Genomic DNA, 19,332 nt, shown 5'->3' with positions numbered 1-19,332 from the left:
GGCCCAGAGCCACAAAAATGCACATCTGTGCTCAGGAGAGCTCTTCAGCAGATGATGAGCTATCTTTCAACAGGAATACTTTGCTAAACTCAGTTTCAAAGAACTGTTAGGAGTGCAGGCATTTACTGACATTTGCACTGGGATCCCATTTTGGATTTGTCCATGGCATACACAATTCCACAACAACAGCATGAGTGGTGCAAGGATCAGGATAATGTGGGGGAGGTAGAGAAACATTCACTTGTTCCAGGAATATCTGCTCTTTCCCTTCACGTTCCCTTCACATAGACATTTCTGTGTCTTGTTCAAAGACATCAATTCCCACTTTGCTTCTCTGAGTACAGGACAGCATTAAACCCCTGTCAGTCCTCCAACACCAGGTTATAAATGACCTAATTCTCTTCTGATAGAAAAGCTTTCACACAGAACATCATGCCTGGTCTCAGTGTTTTTCCATTCTGTGACTGTGAACTTTGTTGCTGTATTATCCTTATCTTGCCCTGTGCTGATTCTGAAATCTGTTCTTTGTTTAATGCTTTCTTTCCAAGGGTGAGAAAGAACATTTAGAATCGCTGTGTCTACGTCTCTCACACAGAGCTTGAGACAAGAACTGCCCAGTTGCCATCTGCAACTTGTCCAGACTTTAAGTCAGAAAGGTGCTTTAAAATCAGAATTCCCTACTGTAACCTTGAACACTGCTATTTGCCTGCTCATGCACCATGCTGGCTTTGCTTCTCTTCCCTTCCAAAAAAAAAGAGGACAGTTTGTCTCATGTTTTATTTTGAGAAGCAAAAGGCACACTGTTACATACCCTCCTTTTTGCATTTGCAATAAATATAGAGGCAGATAAAAATAAAATCAAAATACTGTTAAATACTACAAACTGCAGTGAAAATAAAAGTCCTGGTCTAACCATGAAAGTTAAAAAAAAATCCTAGTAGTAACTGGACTAGAGGAAATGGCACAAACGGAGTGAAATCCTTTTAGACATATATGTGGCAGGAGTGATATTTAGAAATATATTCCAAAATATTAAAATCTCATCTCTGAGTGTCAAATTTCCTCTCTCCTATTCAAACATGTTCTTCTGGCCAGGAAAGACAGGATAAATTTACACATGTCAGCTATTCCACAATACCCTCTTTTATGTACACACTTCAGTCTGTCAGAAGTTTATAACTGAGGATATAACTGAGGCCTGTGAAGGATATTGAATGTTACGGACACCCATAAATTTGGAGTGTATGAGAACTGGGTCACTAGTGATACTCAAAAGAACAAGCTTAAAGTAACATTGTGTGCTTTGAATATGTGTCTTTTTTCGTTATTCTTTTTAGACACTTGGCATTCTTCTCATGTTTTTCCTACCTCTCATTCCCCTGAGAATTCTCACTATTCTGTAAGTGTACACACTACCATCATTCCTGCCTTTTCATCTCAGCTCTCATAACTGTATTTCATCCCATGTTAGCTTCCTTTTTTTCCCCTCTATGTGAAAGCTGCTGCATGCTGAGTAATACAGTACATTTCCCTTCTCCCTGGTCCTCAAAGCATTTTCCAATATTTCCTACAACAGAGTATGAAACAATTAAGTCACAGTGTATTAACTCAAGGACTTATCAAATATCATCAGCCTTTTCAAGTAGTGATAACAGTAGCCAGTTATCAATGAAGTCACTCACATTTAGTAAAAGCAACTCTTTTGCCGTCTTGGCACACTTCTTCATAAGGCATCTGACATAATTTAGCCCTTTGCTTGCTCACAATAAATGTGTGCATTTTGCATGTATGTATTTACTATTTTAAATACATACTTCAGTACCAGAGGATGTTCTCCTGATATGGTCAAATGCTTATGTGTACAAATAAAGTGTATTTAAAAATTATATATATATATATAAAGTGCATTTAAAGTATTTAAGTATGTTTAAATATGTTGAAGGTAATTTGACAGGCATATCTGCTTAAATGCATTGTATTTTCAGGGTGTTAATTTGAAATCTGACTTTCTGCTTGGTCAAACTCTTAGAGTGCTCCCAACACTTCAGTACAACCAGCAGCTTCTAACAGATACCATAGAACTTTCAGAAAATATTTACCATCATTTTTCTTATGTCCTCCTCCCTTTCTGGAGCAACATTTATAATTCTGCAGTGGTCTAAGACTAGGACTTGATATATATACTCCAGAACAAAAGATAATTTGAATTAAATATCCCTACAAAATAATACTTTTACTTCTGAGAACAAATTATTATAGTCTGATATTTCTATTTATATTCATATTTATATTCACATCTGATGGCTCTGAACCAATCTAAAATGTGGTCTTACTGACAAAATTCCTACTTCAATAAAAAAAGTTATATTTTGACATGAAAAACTGATAGTATTTGACAGAGGGTTTGTATTCATTTATTAACATCAGTGTTAAGTTAAAGGGCCTTTTAAATTTCTAATTTATGTTTTTTCTGAGAGAAAAATCAAGCCTGTTAAAGGGCTATTACAACATAATTCTTAACAGCTGAGAAACAGAAATAGGTTATATAAGGAGCAGTTGTTTTACTGCACATTTTCTATAAAGTTGTCACATGAAAAACATACTTGGCAAGTTGTTCAAGATTTATAGGCACTCAAGATGCTTGCAGTACTCACAGGTGGCATAACTGTGCATGAGGCAGAGAGCCAAACAAATAGCAGTAGTAACTGTTCAACAGTGTGTGGTGTTTGCAATAGATCAGGGTGATGTGTATCAGTTTACTTACAAATGTAATCCATTTGATTTCACTTCCATTCCAAACACTTACTTGACCTGAAACTTGGCACACTATGCTCCAACTCAAGACAAGCCTATTTAATAAATTGACAAATGCTCTATAACAGGAGCTAATAATGGAAACATGTTCACTGTGAACTACTACTCAACTCTACAAAAGCTCTGGATAATTTTTGTACCCTGAGAGTTGATCATAGCTGAAATAATTCCTGTGTTTATACTGCCATTTGCACCACTCTCTAAAATCCCTCATCTGTGGTTTAACTGCAACACTCCTTCACAGATACATTTTATTTCATCCAGTAAAGGCAAAATGCTGACAAGAGGGAAAAATAAATGTTCTCCCATGACCACTCTGCTGTGCAAATGTTCTTTGTCGTTTCTGTGATCATATCTTGGTTTGTGTAGAGACATTGTTAAGAAAGAAAACATTTTTAGGAACTTGAAGAAATAAATTTATTTGTGGTCTCCTTCATCCTCTTAGTTTTCATTGAAAACAACCAAAAGTAATTAATTTAAATAATGAAATGAGCTCACAAGAATTCTCTGAAGCAATCTCTAGCATCTGTAATTAAAGATTTTATAGTTGCCACATCAAAGGGACACAATACCCTTGTTTAGGAAACTCCAATATGGTGGATAAAAATTGACTAAAAATCCAGGTTAAAGACAGATCCCACTACACTTTCACTTTCTGACATGTATAATCTAATACATGTAATAAACATATAACAGCAGTGCCCTAGTCACAGTGAATTCTAAGGGGTTTTTGAAAGAATTCAAACTATTTTAAATCATTAATAAACATTTCTTTACTTAAATCTTTAATACAAACTTTGTAATCCCGTCTGGTTTTACATATATTGGCATAATTTATCCTTCAGGAGAAAAAATGGATTGAATTGCTGCAGGATTTCCAAGCAGCAAATGCTTCATAACAGAAATGCAATGAAGAAACATGATTCAAGTGTGAGCAGAAAATGCAAAAAATACTTTATCCAAAGTGGATTACTCCATAATGCCGAAAGTACACAAAGGAATGGTCCCACCTCTGGGTGGGAATGGTTCTGGGGCAACTGGTGATAAAAACCAAAACCTAATGGTAACCTGACCTGGAGTTACCTAAAAAACAAGATGTGCTTAATCAATACAAGGTTCTGTTGCTTGTCAAAGTCACCATGAAGCTCATCAATATATCATTTCTTTCTCTTTTTCTAGCTCACTGATTGTTTTGTTCATTTCTGGTGAAAAACACAGAACAGGAGCTTTGGGACAGGTATGGAGATCAAATACAGTAAGCACAAAACCTTCTTGATCTTTTGGGAGGCTATTCCAAAGAAGCCAAGGAAAATGTTAAGGCATAATGTAAGAAAATCCAGCCACCTGTGGTGTGTTCAGGAATGGAAGAACTATGCCTTTGAAAAAACGTGAAAATAAATCAGGAGCATGGTGAAAAACTGCTGGGCCTGCAAAAACGTTTGGACTATGACATTTCTTAAATGTTACGTGGTAGACGCAGAATATTTTAATCAATTTTATGCTAGAATTCAGAGACTCAATATTTTTCTGTTTTCTGTCATAAAAACTTTTCAGAATATTTCAGTTATTTAAAGTTTCCCTTTTGCTTTAGCAGCATACTTGAACATTTCAAACAAGAGTGGTTTACTCAATTTTCTTTTTGAATTAAATGTTTTGGTTCCTTTGTCATGTGAAAAACATACTTGGTAAGTTACTAAAGAGAAAACAAGTGACACATACACTTTTTCAAAAAACATTTACCATTGAAATAAATACCTACAAGTGGCATGAAAATCCAAACACTTCTCAGATATACACAGAAAGGAGCAACCACACTTCCTACACGGCACATCATGCTTCCACTTCCAACAGCAAGTGATCTGGACAGAAAAGAATTTGAGTCAGAATTCTGGCAGTTAAAGGAAACAATTAGAGATGCACAGACACTTAAAACATCAGTAGGATTTGTGTCTTTAAGCAATTGTACCAGGAAGCTGTTGCTATGCCAGAGTAAATTTATATTGTAGTGAAATTCAGCTGCTTCTGTAATTAATATTAAAAATATAATTATCATTCAGCACAGCCCACAGGATGAATAACCAGGACTTATAAGGCATAAAAAATGTTTAAGAAAGTACTGAGTATTCTTCTAGTTTCCCCAGTGGAACCTATCAATGCACGTGGACTGCAAAAGAAATAAAAAATGATGGTACAGCCAAACTCCAGACAGCTCTGAGGCAGCTGAGGAACTCATCCCACCCCACACCTTTTACCACCACTGATGCCAAGAGCAGCTGAATCTGGTGTGGTATAACAAAGGGAACAAAGTAACATCAAATTAATGAAAAATATGTAACTGCCAAAAGTTCTTACCTTACAATTGTTGGGTACAGTTCTGCTGTGTAGAGATATATAAGGCCAAATGCCACACCTATGGAAAATTTTCCAGCCATATTTGCTAAGATAATTAATATATTGAAATCCTATTGAAAGAGAGCACAAATAAATATGTCACCAGAAAATAACACCCTTTCAAACATAATTTACATTCTTCAGAAGTTGTGACCCTTCTTTAAATAATAAGCAATACTCATTGCTTGCTTTTTAAAAATTGCTCAATAAGTTACTAGTTTCCACATCACTTTTTACCAGTCCTGATTCACTGAAGCCCTGGGACCATTTTATGTGTGACTCCAGCAATGACAATGAAACTTGTACTGAAATTACAAAAATCTACCTTAGACTGCAACTTAGGCAGCTGCAACTTCAAACCAGCCTTTAATTAACTATTCTATGATTTAGAAAGAGCAGCTGCATCTACTGACTTAAGAGCCTTTAAAATCAATTTCTGCTATAGGAACACTTCCAACCATACGTGACTAACCTGAGGTATGAACATAATTAAAACACAGATCAGTGCACTTAAAATAAGGAACGGAATGAGTGTGTTTCTCCTTCCCAGTTTGTCCATCGCAATGCAAGCAATGATATAGCAAGGCAACTCCACAGCACCTGTCAGTATGAAATTATCTCAGTTTAAGTCATGATTACACATATGCATCTTATAACTGTAACTTCCTCTTTATGAGGTATTTATCTGATCTAGGGGGTAGTGAACAAGTAAAATCTAAAGATAACCAGTGTGTCGGGCTAGTTAATTTGCTTACAGAAAGCGTGACAGAAGGCAGAGAGCAGCCTAAAATACGGAAGTGGGAGTGGAGAAGGGCAAAGGAAACAGGTTTCACGGCACAGAGCAGCTCCAGTTCTCTTTGGGGTGGAAAATTACAGAAAAGAGCAAGGCCACAGTTCTGTTTCTATGACACTGACACTTCTGTCTGAAAGTTCTAAAATACTGAAATTTGCTACTCTTCTGCTTCAAGTATTTTCACATTAACAGCTCAAGTGTGTCCACAGGGAATATTGCTAGTGTCACACTGACAACACCTCTCAGGATTTGCCAGCTTCCACCTGGACAGGCAACAGTAGTCACAAATGCCTCCCCCAGCATCAGCTCAAAATCATCCCAAAATAAAAGGCAATAAAGGTCTGTCCACATCTAGTTTTCTGAGTAAGCCTCACTGCTACAGAGTGCAGTTCCAGCCTTCTCCCTTCTCTATAAAAAATGAGGGCTTACAATATCCCACTCTTAATACAGATCATCCCTTCCTAATGTTTCTTTCCAGAGGAAAAAACTTCTGCCACTCTAAAGGATCTGGCATTTGGCTAGACCTGTTTGCACTGTGTAAACATGATTTGCCCCTTGACAAGTAATATTGAGCCAAAGCCAGTTTGGACATGTTTTAAGCCAATTTGCTCAGGAAGAAATGCTACTATGTCCAATGTAAAATCAAGGAAGAATTTAAGATACATCTCTGAACAGCCTGGATTCCTTTATTAACTGCATATAGCACGGCAATACATCTATAATATCAGGAAACAATCTTTTGGGGTTGTGTTGGAAAAAGCAGGTTGTAATTATTTGGTGTCTGTTCATCTGCTAAAATATTTTTAGAAGAGGTGGGTACAGTGTACTCCACAATAGCAGTTTGGTTGTCTGTGCAATACCAGCACTCACTATTCAACACATCAGTCTAACAATACACTGTAATACATGACAAAACAAACTGGAATAATGAGAGAGAGCCCCAGTCCTCCTGTGAGCCTGTGTACATGATCAGTCACATTCACTTCACTGAGAGTACTCAGCTGCATAAAGCAAAGCACATGATTTAATTCTTCACTGGCTCAGAGCTGCAAGTCTGATCTAGAGTCTTCTGAAGTCAGTGGAATATTTCCACTGATGTTAACAAACTTTGGATCAGGCCTTGAATGCACTGAGCTGTCTTTATAAACAACTTACATGCCAGAGAAAGATTACAGCCAGAATGATAAAATTAAAAGAGTATTACAACTTAATTAAAAATACACTTTTGAGAAAACTAAAATGACGCTTCTTCTGACGATTATGACTGTGTTTTCTACACAGACAAACTCTATATATCATGACTGTAAGTGTTAAAAGGAATATTTTTTTCCTGCCATTTTCCTAGTTTGTGTCTTTAAGAGAGCTGTGTGAATTTTGTGTTGCTTGTTTGCTTCCACTGGGGTGTGTGTGGATCTGCTATAAGCTTCCAGGGCAAAGAGAAGACAAGCCAGAATATAGTTTTACAGTCAAAAAGACAGAGAAGAATTCTGTGCACCAACAAATTCTGATTTTTTTTTTCTCAGATACAATGACATTTGGGGTGAATGATACTACTCCTATGTTAGTCAACTTCATGAAGAGTTAGCAAGAAACTTTTCAAACAAGGTTCACAATTGAATGAACACAGTGAAAAATTGCCTGTCAAATCTATAGACATTTTAAAATGTTATGTTCTAGTTCTGTCATTAACAGAATAAGGTAAAAGAATATTTACCTATGAGAAAGAGATTTAAATATTCATTGCCTCCTAGACTGACAGAACTGAGGGAGAAGACGTAGTACCCCAAGCTCCCAGTGAACCAGATCAGCCAGACTGTGATGGTCCTTCTTGCAATTTGCCAGTTACAAAACAGGTCTAAGATGTTGTGCTTCTTTGTTGAGGACATATCATCATCACCTGTTCTGCCACTGGCTAGATCATCTTGTTGGACTGAGCACAGTTCAGAAACTTTGCAGGGAGTGCTGACTTTATTCCATCTTGCCATTGTATCAATCACTTTCTGTGCATCTTCATATCTTTCCTCTGACAGGAGCCAAAAAGGTGTTTCTGGGAGCATCCAGCAGCACAAGACAAAGGGAAGAGTTGCTATGGAGAGAAATATCTGATAGACCCACCAGGTCCGAACCAAAAATCCCACGAGTGCCACAACCATAACTCCCATAGCAAAAAAAGCATGGACATGCATAGAAGCCCAGGTTCGTGCTTTAATGCCAACAAATTCAGTCACATAAACAAAAGCCACAACCAGATAGCCACTTGAAACCTGGGAGGGTGGGAGAGAAAAAAGAAAAAAAAAAAAGAGTGAGGTTTGTTTCTACTCTCCTTGTGCACCAGCAGTAAAAACAAACAGCTAACAGTGTTCCACATCTGGTATGCTTAATTGTCACTGCACTGGCCTGTCTCACACTGACAGAAAAAAAAGGCAACTATGAAAATGAATCAGCTGGAGAAAAAATTCACTCAAACCTTCAGACTGCCTGGACACTGTTTAAAAATGTGAAGTGAATTTGGATGCTTCTCTGTAGTGGGGGACAGCCAGCAAGAGACACCTGTGAAAAAACTTAATCTGCTGATGTCATTAATCCCTTCTCCTCCAAAAATCAGGCCCCTTAATGACATCACAAACTGGACGCTTGATAAAGAGAGGTCTCCTGAAGTAATTATCTCTTCTGAAAATCTTGATCTTGGCTTTTAAGCAAAGTATTAATAACCTGCATGTCAGAAAACCGCACATTTACAAGAATTACCTTCCACACCCTTGTAAAATATCTCATTAAATCAAAGTTTTTACAATATTGGAAGAGAATCTCATATATATACATAATTACAGGTTCCCATATAGTATCAAGTTAATGCAACTACTGGCATGTTCTGCATAATAGTATTTCTTAATTTAAAAATATATATATATTATTGAATATATATATATTTTTCAAGTTCTCAAATATATCATCATCAAATTCCTGGTATCTTAAAACATTTCAAAACACAGCTAGAGAATATAGACTAGAAAATATTTCAGTATATTGTTTTAATCAATTTTCCCATTAACAATATTCAAGTTAATAATCTCTGATTCTGAACCCACTGATAGGAAAGCTGCACTGACCTCAAGAGCACAGGGCTAGAGTTTAGGATTGCACCTTACAAGTCAGTCCCAGTGGCCAGATAAAACCTACAGCACTGGTCTGGTCAGAGTTTTTTGGTTTTCTAAACTACTGCAGGACCTGGCACCAACAGGCATTCTAATTTCTTTCTGCATTATGTAGTGAAAAGCCCATGAATGTACTTTGGGCTGTAAAATAGTTATTTAAAATTGGTTACTATGTATAAATATTGAATATGTGTCAGATATTTGATTTATACCACACATACATAAAATTGTGTGTGTGGGTTTGCATAAACACATATACTGAAATACCCTTAAGTACAGTATAAAACATCTAGGTGTTAAACATGTCTGCCTATGTATTTAGTATTCCAGATACAGCTTGAAAGACCAAAGAGATGCATGGAAGAGAATATGTGCATCTCTCCTCCATCACTCAAAACGGTAGAGATAAAAATAATACTTATTATAGATTTGCTAGTTTAAGAAAAAATATATTCCATTTCTAACAACAAGGAGAAATGCAACAGTAGCTGCAATGCAGAATCCAGAGTTTGCTGCTCACACTTGGTATTTAATTACCAGTCCAGCAGAGGTTGGGATGGAGGAAGTACCAAACACTGCTTCATACAGACGCTTTCTATTAATTCAAAGAGGAAAATTGCTGTGGTCCAAGAACATTCAGACTCTCCCTGCTCTGCTGAAATAAGTGCAACAGATGGGGCTTTAGAATAATGAAGTAAGAGAGGAAATAATAACAAAAGGGAGGTTTTCCTGAGAAGGGGTAAGAAATGACATGGAAAAAGGGCCAGGGTGAACATCCTTCCTTACCATAGCCAGGAGAAAGCGCACAATCACGAAACTGTAGTAGTCAAATGTGAAGGCCACTGCGACGCCAAATACAAACTGACCAGCACTTGTGAACCATATAATACGCTGTCTTCCCAGTCTGCAAATCACAGCATTAATAAAATAATGAATAACCACAAACATGCTATTAAAATACACCTGCAGCTCCAGACAGCCTAGATGGAAGTAAATAACTCACCACAGAAACTCTGGTTTAGTTACCTGTATTAATTTCTCATTAATTCCAGCTTCCAAGAAAAAGGATGAATGGAACTTCCATTCCACAATTCTTGGCTGAAAGGAATGTGCAGTGAGCATTACATATGCTCATCTCCAGTCTTAACTTCTACATAACTGATTGGTAAATTTACTCTTATTTATGAGGATATAAATCACTTTTTCAGATATTTTATATTAAGTAGCATCATGTTAATAATTTCTAACAAAAGTTAGCTGTGATAACACATGCCATCTTTTGTCAAAGTAACAACCAATTTTGATAGTAATCAAAAAGGTTACTGTAACATATCTTAATCTTAAAGAATTTAATGTTTTTAAATTCTTTAAAGTTGAATTCTTTAACAAATGACAATCATATAGTTCCCCATAATTTTTTCATTTCTGACAGCACATATGCATGCATATCAAAACACAGAAATCCAGGGAGAAAGTAAACTAATGGCAAAAAAAAACATGTCAAATACTAGCTTCAGCAGTAGATATACAAGACTCTACTGAGAGTTCACTACATTCTATCTACAAATGCTCTGTAATAGTTCTGTAATAATTCCTTGGTCTCTTATTATCTCCTCCATTGCAAAAAGCCTTTCACAAATGGGGAAAGACTTTTAGACAGGGAGTTTGAGGACTTTCAGACATTTTCTTCTGTGAGTATTTTGTACTGCAATAAAATTCCTCCTTTTTTTCTCCAGCCTTGACCTAGAGTCATGATTTGGTCTTTGATCCCTGCCAGAAAAGATCCCAGTAAGTCTTAGTTATCAGAGCTCTTCTGTTGGGAAATCTGTTAATTGGTAATGGGAGGGACACACAAACTTATTTCCCATGAGCCAAGATGTGTCAGAAAATAATAACTTTCAGCTGTAAATTCTGCAGTTGTAAATCTACAACTCAGAATGTGTGTATTATTTTAACTGGTTGTCCATGGGTTGAATTAATGGAAATGAGAACAATACAATCCTAACCTTATAAATCATGTCCAAGTATATTAATTAATAAAGTTATGAATTATTTAAAGGGACTGAAAACAGATGTTTGCATTATATTCTGGTTTTGTATTAAATACAGTTTTACAAAGCCTGGGATTGGGAGGCAGATTGATTCCATGTGTTCTAAAAGCCAATTAAAAAAAAAAAAAAGTTCATCATAGATTTTGCATTCCCATGTTGTGACTGTCACACTGTAGTGTTGTGCTAATGAAAGAAAATCAGAAAACAACACGCCTGATCTTCATGTTCTGTTTACACTGTTAGATGAGGGATGAAATGTCCCTGTCCACCCAACAGAACAGTCAGTCAAAAAGCTCCTTTACAGACAGACATAAATAAATCAGCCTTCAAAGCAAAGCACAGGTACAGAAAGTGCCCAAGACAAAGCTAAGTTCAACATAGCCTGGATATTCGATTCTCATATGGACTGGGTGCTCTTCTGAGGCAGGAATATGCCTGTTTTGTGTTGAGAGAGAAAACCAGCTCAGGCAGAAGGCCACAGATACACACCCTGAGGCTCCCTGTTGCTTCTGAATCCAGCTCTGATGCTGGATTTCAGTGCATGATCTGAGACAGCACCCAGGGAGGAAGTGTTGGACAGGAATGGGCCTTGGAGCCGTGGCCAAAAGACTGCTCTGGTCAATTCCGTCCAGGACTGATGGTCCTCGTGCTCAACAGAACTTTGTAAATGCTGGTAAATAAGTGAAGCTACAGCACAGCTCACCCACGCCCATTTTTCCTCTTATGTTCAAGAGCTTTCAAGAGACTGAAGTTTAAGCTAATTTTTCAGGGAAAACCTACAACTGGACAGCAAGGAAAAATAGTATATGGGGGTTTATTTTATGAAGGTGGGGCTTGATTAAACCCTTGAAGCCTTTGCATCAGCCCCACTGAGCTGTACTCATGACAGAGGTTAGGAAAGGTGATTTTCAAATACATGATATTTAACTTTCTCGTAGACCTTCAGCTGTTTGTGACATTACAAAATAAAAAACTGCATTTCCACAAGGAACCCCTTCTCATGAAAATTAAGGTGAAAATCTACTCCCAGGTTTTACCACTGGTATTATGAGCTATTGCTATTCCTGTCAAAATAAGTAAACAAACAAATAAATAAAAATGTAAAGGCAAATACTAGCTGCACAGGGCAATTTCGGGGATCAAGGCCTAGAACAATGGATGACAAAGTAAGAAAAAGTTTTAAAAGTAAATGGCTTGAGAATACATTTTAAAATCAGTTCTTGTTACAGGAAAAATAAACCAAGTTAAACAGATCTGTGAATAAAGCAACATCCAAACCTCCTAAATGTTGCATATATAGTTATGAATACACAGTGAATGGAAACAACAAAAACAGGTAGATACACGTGGAGTTACTATAGTCTGAAGCTACAATTTCAAGAGGATGGCACTTTACCTGTCAGCAATGTCACCAAAAATCACTGCTCCAATCAAGACTCCAAGCATGAACGTAGGCTGGATTAATTTTGCAAGCCATTCTCGGTCACAGACCAAATCCCACTGCGTAACAACAGTGCTCTTCCACTTTGTATCATCATAGAGAAATCCATCAGAACAAGGAAATACAGATTTGTTCCCTTTGTATTCATATGCCAGTTCCAAACTGACTTCTCGTTTGGACCTGCTGCATTGATCAAGTTCCCAAATTTCTCCATTTTCCAGCTGGACTACAATGTAATTTTCTGCTGATGTCCATAGTGTCCAGATGTCCTCTATACTTGATGCAGAGGAGTTGTGGAAAAGAACACTACTCACATTTCCAGGGAACCCACATACAAAGTTAGGAGTGACAGCCATGAACACAGATGCTAAGTAATGGATACCACATGACATAGCTTGAAAGACAGATGCAAAATAAACACATGCTTGAAATCTGTAAAGGGAAAGAAAACATTTTACTGAGAAAAAGCCCTCTATACATGAAAAAAAAACGTTCAGCATTATTGTTTGGGTAGATCAATAAATGGAGATACCATTAATGTGTCTAGTGTTTTGTTGTGTGGTGTTGCTTCAATATTAACTAAGCTCTGCAAGAGAACAAAGATGAGAAAAAGATCCACAGTAATCTGCTGTTAAGAAATGAGTGCTGCTCTTAGTTATGTGTTCAGTCATACAGAGAAGACCAGTTAAAATGAAACAATGCTGACATTAAGCACTTAGTTTAGAATCAACCTTCCGCCCTCCAATTCTCTGTAGCACATCCCCTTAAAATAAGGCCTTAGATTCCTTGAATAGTTAGAAAAACCAAAATGTTGCAACCTCAGGTTTCTAGGGATAGAGATATGTGCATCAAATAAGACAAACCAAACACATTATGCCCCTCATTCCATCCAATTGTACCTCTATAGCTGTATTCCACCTTTTTTTCATCTCTCTTTATTGCAGCCAAAAGACAAAGAGAGAATACATGTAGACACACGTAGAAGATAGAATCTGAACAATGTGAAATGTTTTGTACCAAAACAGAGCTCTGAACTGGGTTGGGTTTTGGCTTAAACAGGGTGTGCAGTTATCCAATAAAGAATGTATCATAAAGCAAACCTAGTAAAAGAATGTTTTATGCATAGCCTGAATTTTAGCATTTTAACAGCTTTTAAACTTGTTTGAGACACAAGTAAATCTTAGTATAAAAATTGCTTATGTATTCAGAATTCCAAAAGACTTGCAATGAACTCTAGTGTCACTGTATGCAAATTCTGAACAGTTTCTGATAATTTAAGCATAAGGAGTAATTTTCTCAATTAAGTGTTTAAATTATACATACAATTAGTACATCATCTGTTCAGAAAAAAACAAAATAGCTTTTGTTCTTCTCCCTTTATCATTTCCTGAAGGCAAATCAATTGCAATAATTTGAAGAAGTATTCAGTGAGCTTCTAAACATACATTCCTACTGCAGGACACAGCAGACCTTGGCAATGTGAAACAAGAAACAGATTTATTTTTTTTTTACATGATCAGAGGCTATCTCTGCTGAAGTTGTAGGAAATAATGTCTAAAACCAATTACCGTGAAATGTCTTTTGGGAAAAGTCAGAGCGATCCCTGTAACAAATGCAGACTCTAGATGCTCCTCTCCAAAATGTATCTAATCTAGCCTTGAACTCCCATAATACAGATCTCAACAGTACATAGCCTAGGACTTTTAAATCTATCATCAAAATTTCTAAATAATTTTGAAACTAGCTATCAGGAAAGTATTGAAGCAGAACTTACTGGCTACATTGCCTTAATACCCAATTAACCTTTCCAATGAAACAGTTCTCTTGTAAAACACACCTCCATTCACCATCTCATTCTCCTCTGCCTTTTATCTTGATTCTTATTTCTTTCCTTGGTAAATGTAAACCCAGTGGCCTATCCTGTCCTTCCAATGGCATTTGACATTGCTGTTGTTCTGCTGCAGTGCTTTTTATCCCCCTTTCTCTTGACTAACAGCTCTATTGACTTTTCTACAGCAGCCTGAGGAGTGAGTTGAATTGCTGAACCCATCGTGGCAGCTCAAAATCTGGCTCCACTTCCCTCTGGAGGATATTGCAAGGCAATCCCCACACAAGTGCTGTGCTGCCCTTTCCCAAGCAAAACTGAGAGATATGGTCAGGAGAAACTGAACACAGCCACAGCAATCCTGTAAGTCTATCAATTCTCTCTCAAGAGAACAGCTACTTGGGGATTAAGTAGCTAACCATAGATCAAAGTGAGGCTGAAACAGCTCTGAAAGGTGTTTGGGCTATCTTGGACCATAGAAAAAGCAAAGATTATTTTGAAATGTAACCCTTGGGAACCTATTGATGCAGACAAATATCGTCAATGATGTTTTTTAGTTCCTCTTCTCTAGTTTCATTTTAAACTGTTCCCATCAAAAGACACAAACTCATTTTAAAAATAGCAGAGAGAAATCAAATTCAATAACCTGGGCTACTGTTGCAGTATGCAGAATTATAGAAAAAGATAATAGTGAATTAAACCCCTAGAAGCTACATCTTCTACTACACTTATATCTTCACTGACATCTTCTACTAGCTAGCCAAAATTGGAACCAGAATCCCCAGTATTTTCAATACCTGTCATTATGCATTAGAAAATTGCAGTGTCAAATAATCTACTTGGTATTTCTGAGAGAGAGGGAGAATGAAATAATTTCAAACTCCCATACACACTTCTTGAGTTTTCTAATTCTTGCAATTCAAGAAATATCAGGATCATTGTTTGTCTTTATCAATCATTCAGTAAGAGTGAGTAGGAAAAATAAATAGATTTATGCCTTTTTTTGTCAGAGAGGCTTGAAGGGATATAACAACTTTTAAGGACAGAGTCTGAGAAGCTGGCATGAAACTATGCGCTACACAAATTTTTACAAATTCAAAGCCCAACAGTATCACAAGGGCTATGAGCAGGTCTAGTTAATCTCTGCTCTCATTGCTCACTTGCAAGTTTTATCTTATATCTTCCTGAACAATTCTTGGGATCATACTTCAATGACCATTTTGACAGACTGCTTCACTGTCAAATCTTTCTGTCGGAAAGTTTCTCATTAAATCTAAGCTCTATGTCCCCTTTTCAAATATAAGACTATTATTAGCTTATAAAACACTCTGGTGCAACCTTGAATAAATCTTCCTTCTCTTTTATCACTTCATTGTGCAGAATTCTCAGTTCTCCTCCTCCTCCTGTTACTGCCTACAACCATACAATCTATAGTCTGTTACCCTTTCTTTTTCTTTGTGTCCCTTCTTTCCACCTCTGTCAAAGCAATAAAGGATTCATTTTAAAGAAATATCTGTCATACAATATTTCACCCATCTTTCAAGGGTTTAAGGTACAATTAGATATAGCTTATTCTTCTAAAAACATCCCTCCATTTTCAATATTATGAAAATTTTATTCAGTTTCAACAAAGATATCCACTCTGTAGCACCATTATTTTTCTTTCTTAATTTGCAGCATCAAAGCTAAGCAAGCACAAGAAGTCAGACAGAATACAAGATCTTTACATTAACAGACATAATTTATGCTGAATATGACTTCATTTAAGAATGGGAAAATGTCTTTTTACAGCAAAATGACCATTTTGCTCAGAATTTTGCAGGAGGGATTGCACTGCAGTTTTTGACCTCTGTCTGCCCAATAAAAGAGCCAAGGAGCAGGTAGGGGGAGCTGGAATAGGAGGGAATAAAGCTTGATGTGAAGTTAGAAAACCATTTTGAAGCACCAGGGTCTGAAGGCATTCTGCACCACACTAACAGGCTGTTTCCCCAACTGCAAAAACTATTTATTGCTCTGTCCAGTAAAATTCCATACTGGGCTGGCTAAGCCTCTCTCTGTATATACTCTGTATGTACATATTATTGTATATACAAAACACACAAAAACCATCCTGAAAGCCTTGCTTTGCTGTAAAGGCAAAATCCACTGCTGAATACAGCAGTGTTTTAACAGCATTCCCACTGATCCTAGATTGAAAACCCCAACCTTATGAGCTTCTGGAAATCTCCCGTGGGTAGGAAGAGCTTTTCTTCCAGAAAGTGGTGTAAATGTCAGGAAATTCCTTAACCTGTATCGATACCAAAGAGGAATCAATCAGCCCCTTAGGGACAAGCTAGGGAAAGAATGAAAAGTGTAGGGAGGTCGATATTTAGGGATGTAGGAAGATAAGTATGTAGGGATGGGAGGAGATGGGACAATACTACAGGCTCATGGAATTTTGCTTTCCAGAACAGCTAAAGATTGAAAAGGGACAAAGACACAGATCCAGCCTCAGGGTAGACAGAGGGCTGCTGGAACAGAGACTGGGATGGCAGAGAGTGCTGAGCAAGGAGGAGCACAGAGCTGCTGCATCCTCTGTTGCCACCTGGGATGCCTCCCTTTGAACCTCTGGGTACGTGAATTGTATCTCAGACCCTGTGTGTGGCCATGTGGATGCCCTGTCCCAGTCTCAGAGCCCTGGGACAGTTCCTTGGCCCGTGGTCATGCGATGGCTGAGCAGCCTCTGGCCTTTGCAGGATCCTGGAGCAGCCCCCCGGACACTGCTGGGTCAGGAGGTCACAGCACAGCAATACAGGTCACCCACTTCTCTGACCCTGGGGCACAGGGTAAGGTCTAGGCTGTCCTTGCTCCCCTACTGTAAATGATTAACTTTTTTCCTGAATTCTTAATTTAACAACACCAAACTGGTAAGAAAATCCTTTAGTACTGAGCTTAAATCTCTGTTGCAGACAAATATATACTATAGTCTCTTTATTAACCACAGAAATTTTAAATTTCCCTGAATAAAGAAATATTGTTGTTCATGCATCAAAATGATGCATAAGAAAATACCATTGCAGGAGCAAAAAATACTATACAAATTCATCAAAAGAAAGCAAATTCTGTGATTTATTTTCCTGGACTGATCTCAAAAAGGGCAGATTTTGGCAATGGGATTTTAGGTACCAGTCATCTTCACATATACACAACAGATTATACAACATATATTGTTGCAAACAGTCATTTTGAATAACCTATCTTATAGACATGTTTTCCTTTTTAAAAAACCCACTTTTTGTCATTTAAAAAAAAAGTTCTGTGAACATGACGACTGTCCTAAAAGGTATGATAATTTCTCTCAGTGTTTTTCCATCTCTTCAGTGACTTGCCATGGGAAATAATTATTTGGCAAGTACATTTTGTCACTCTTGCCAGGAGTGTCAAATATAGAAGTCAAGAAGACTTTATAGGTTACTGCTCCAGTATAAAGGCACTTAATGAATGCCAGAAGTCAAACGAGCCTAAAATTGTCTTCACAAAAGCTTGAGCAAGACACAACATGAAAATGTTCCCTCTTAAAATATTTGTGATATTTCTCCACAGTCTTTTTTTTTTTTTTTCAGATTGCAGCTTCTAATAAAAAAATACTTTTGCATTTTCTATTTCCTCTGCACAAGTTTTAAGATCAGTAAGAAGGGCAACTGGTAATATCATGTCAGTACCTGTATATAAGAAATATTGTTCCATAAAAACAATGAACTGGATCTCAGATCACTGTTGCTCTGGCTGCAGTCTCACGACACAACATCTCTGTGGCACAGTCACTCCACAATATTTTCTCCCTTCTCTTTTGCCACTGTTTATTCCCCCCTTGAGACACAGTGCACTCTAGCCTCAGCTGTGGTGGTATTTCTTTTGTGGACCATCTATGAACTTTGTCTGGCAAACTGATCTGACTTGAATAAAACAGTCAAAATAGATATTAAATTTTAAAAAAAGGAACACAAAACCAACAAGCTAGACTAGTTGCTCAGTCTAATTTATATTGCGTCCATGCAAATTATCCACACCAGTCAGTTTGAAAAGTGGTGCATCTGGCATGCAAAAAATACTTGAAGTTCACATTGCCACATATATGTTAGAGAATAAATCCCCAGCCTCAGAGTACTTTTAGCCTTGTCAGTTATTGCAGAGTATAGAAGGGACAAAATTTGTTGGACATTAATTTTATGTTAAATAAAATAGGATTCTGATTTCCTTGTGTGTCCATCAAAAAGAGAAGAAGGGAAATTACAAGACGCTCATAAAAATCTAATACAAACATTTTAAATCACTTTGGTGTAGAATAGACTCACAAAACTTTTCTGTGATTAGCAAAAGATTTGTACTATTCCACAGGCTTTACAAGAATTATTTTTACTGCTTGTCTTCAAATGACCTAATTTGTAAGTTGCTTAAGTCAGAAAACACAGTACATTTTTGTTGTGCAGTTTACACTCAATAGGATGGATTCAGTGGAAAGAAATATCCAGATATTTACTATTTCTGAAGGAACTTGTGTTCAGTAACCACTTTAACCTCTATTCCATCCTGGGTTGGTTTGGTTTTTTTTTTATGTGAGAAAAGCCATTCAGCATTCTTTCCACTTTAAACCAAAAAGCTACCATGCACTTACACATTTATATTTTGAGAGGAAAGGAACTGAATGTGACTCAAGAGTATTTTTGCCATGGTGCAGAGATACAGATTTGGAAGCAGCCTTAAATATACAACTTATTTGACTTATGGCGTCAAGAATAAACTTCCTTCCCTCCTAATGGTAGTTTGAACGATGCTGAGAGTCTCAGCCCACATGGTTATTTCCAGAATTTGTTTTCATAGGC

The 19,332-nt window shown here is 37.1% G+C and overlaps 2 protein-coding genes across 3 annotated transcripts in view; both read right to left on the bottom strand.

Annotated features, from left to right (window-relative positions):
- The window catches only part of DDO (D-aspartate oxidase), a 28,486-nt gene extending 23,830 nt beyond the window's left edge, over positions 1-4,656 (bottom strand). The window contains exon 1 of the mRNA XM_015621464.3: positions 4,574-4,656. The gene's annotated coding sequence lies outside the window, so the exon portion shown is untranslated. The remainder of the gene's footprint in view (positions 1-4,573) is intronic.
- Positions 1-19,332, bottom strand: part of SLC22A16 (solute carrier family 22 member 16) — a 34,605-nt gene that overhangs the window by 3,455 nt on the left and 11,818 nt on the right. For both annotated transcript variants that reach the window (XM_015621460.3, XM_033512837.1), the window contains 6 exons: positions 12,601-13,077; positions 9,940-10,057; positions 7,713-8,262; positions 5,678-5,805; positions 5,167-5,276; positions 4,574-4,673 (listed from right to left, as the gene is read on the bottom strand). In XM_015621460.3, the coding sequence (XP_015476946.1) occupies positions 4,574-4,673; positions 5,167-5,276; positions 5,678-5,805; positions 7,713-8,262; positions 9,940-10,057; positions 12,601-13,077 (1,483 nt within the window). The remainder of the gene's footprint in view (positions 1-4,573; positions 4,674-5,166; positions 5,277-5,677; positions 5,806-7,712; positions 8,263-9,939; positions 10,058-12,600; positions 13,078-19,332) is intronic.

Source organism: Parus major, chromosome 3, assembly GCF_001522545.3.
Source record: "Parus major isolate Abel chromosome 3, Parus_major1.1, whole genome shotgun sequence".
Taxonomy (NCBI): Eukaryota; Metazoa; Chordata; class Aves; order Passeriformes; family Paridae; genus Parus; species Parus major.
Note: the sequence above shows the minus strand (reverse complement) of the source record. Positions and strands in the feature narration are given on the sequence as shown.